The sequence below is a fragment of the Mastomys coucha genome, unplaced genomic scaffold (assembly GCF_008632895.1).
Source record: "Mastomys coucha isolate ucsf_1 unplaced genomic scaffold, UCSF_Mcou_1 pScaffold12, whole genome shotgun sequence".
In the NCBI taxonomy this organism is placed as follows: domain Eukaryota; kingdom Metazoa; phylum Chordata; class Mammalia; order Rodentia; family Muridae; genus Mastomys; species Mastomys coucha.
The window spans coordinates 54,564,355-54,565,784 of NW_022196894.1; the positions used below are offsets into that span (position 1 = coordinate 54,564,355).

General features: G+C 39.4%; 1 protein-coding gene across 1 annotated transcript in view; it reads right to left on the reverse strand.

The window, feature by feature from the left end:
• The window catches only part of LOC116086462 (transmembrane protein 45A-like), a 54,264-nt gene that overhangs the window by 32,611 nt on the left and 20,223 nt on the right, over positions 1-1,430 (reverse strand). Inside the window, exon 4 of the mRNA XM_031364718.1 lies at positions 347-534. Within this exon, the coding sequence (XP_031220578.1) occupies positions 347-534 (188 nt within the window). The remainder of the gene's footprint in view (positions 1-346; positions 535-1,430) is intronic.

Here is a 1,430-nt window from a genome sequence, read left to right on the forward strand (position 1 = left end):
CTGCCTCTGCCTCCCAAGTGCTGGGATTAAAGGTTTGTGCCACCACTGTCCAGGTGCAATATGCTGTTTTATGATGAAGAAGTGATGATGACTACTATCATCAACTCAGGGTTTCTATGTAGTAGATAGTCAGATGTGTGAGAACAGGTACATCCTACTTCCTGCTCAGATGTTGTACTAATGTTCCCACTAGGAATATAAGGTTATGTCATTTAAAGACATAACTGCCTAAAGAGCAACAGTTTCAGTATAGGCAGTATGTCTATGGAGCCTATAAGAAAATACCTCAGTGAATAAGAAGAGAACAGCAGGTAGAAACAAGGTAAATTCAAAGGCCTCAACTCACCTGAAGGAAACAAGCCCCCTGGAGCATGGTGAGACTTGACCTCAGAAGCTCCAGTACTACATTGTTCTTTGTGAGCAGGAATTCTATAAAGGTAGCCAGTCCACTCAATAAAGCACTGAAGATCAGCAGTTGGTGCACAAAGATTTCCACCAATATCAGGCTAGGAGGGTGGTTGTAAATGATGAAAGCTAGAAGAGTAGGGGGAAATTGGGGTTTGTTTTTTGAATAAAAACAAAAGAGAACAAACTCACCACTTCTTTCACATGCCTTCCCTCCCTATCCACAGAATTTTACACACCTATACATTTGATGGCTTTTTCTTTTTCAGTTACCACTGCCTATTTAGGTTGGAATTATTGAAATTCCACGCTTCATTTCCTTCTCCAACCATTCTTTTCTCCTCTAACATGAATTTTCAACTAACTGATTTCAAGAGCATTATTATGCAGGTTGATGGATAACAAATATGAGAGAGCAGAGAGTTACAATTCAGTGAATACACAGATAAATAAGCTAAAGCAAGAGCATTGCCTTAAACTTAGTCCCCCAGGAAAAAAGTAAACACACCCATAAATCACATCTTGAGAAGTGTGTCAATATTAGCAGCAAGTAGCATCTGTGATAATTCATTACATAAATATATTCCAGTTCCAACATGATGGTTTTTATTAAGCTAGAAGAAAAGGTTGTTGCCAGGCAGTGGTGGTGCACACCTTTAATCCCAGCACTTGGGAGACAGAGGCAGGTGAATTTCTGAGTTCAAGGACAGGCTGGTCTACAGAGTGAGTTCCAGGACAGCCAGAGCTATACAGAGAAATCCTGTATTGAAAAACCAGAAGAAAAAAAAAGAAAGAAAAGAAAAGAAAAGGTTGTTCATTAAAGATATGAGAACCAAGCTAGTAGTTGTAATTTATTTATTTTTCAGGCCCTTTTCCTTAAAAAGCAACAAAAAGAACTATTTTCTTCAGCTGAGAGGAAAGGAGCAGCTGCCTCCTAGCCATTTGTAGCTTTCAGGGATTCATAATCGATCTACATTCTCATGTCTTCATTGAGGACCTCTTCCTCGTCCACCACAGTCATTTTA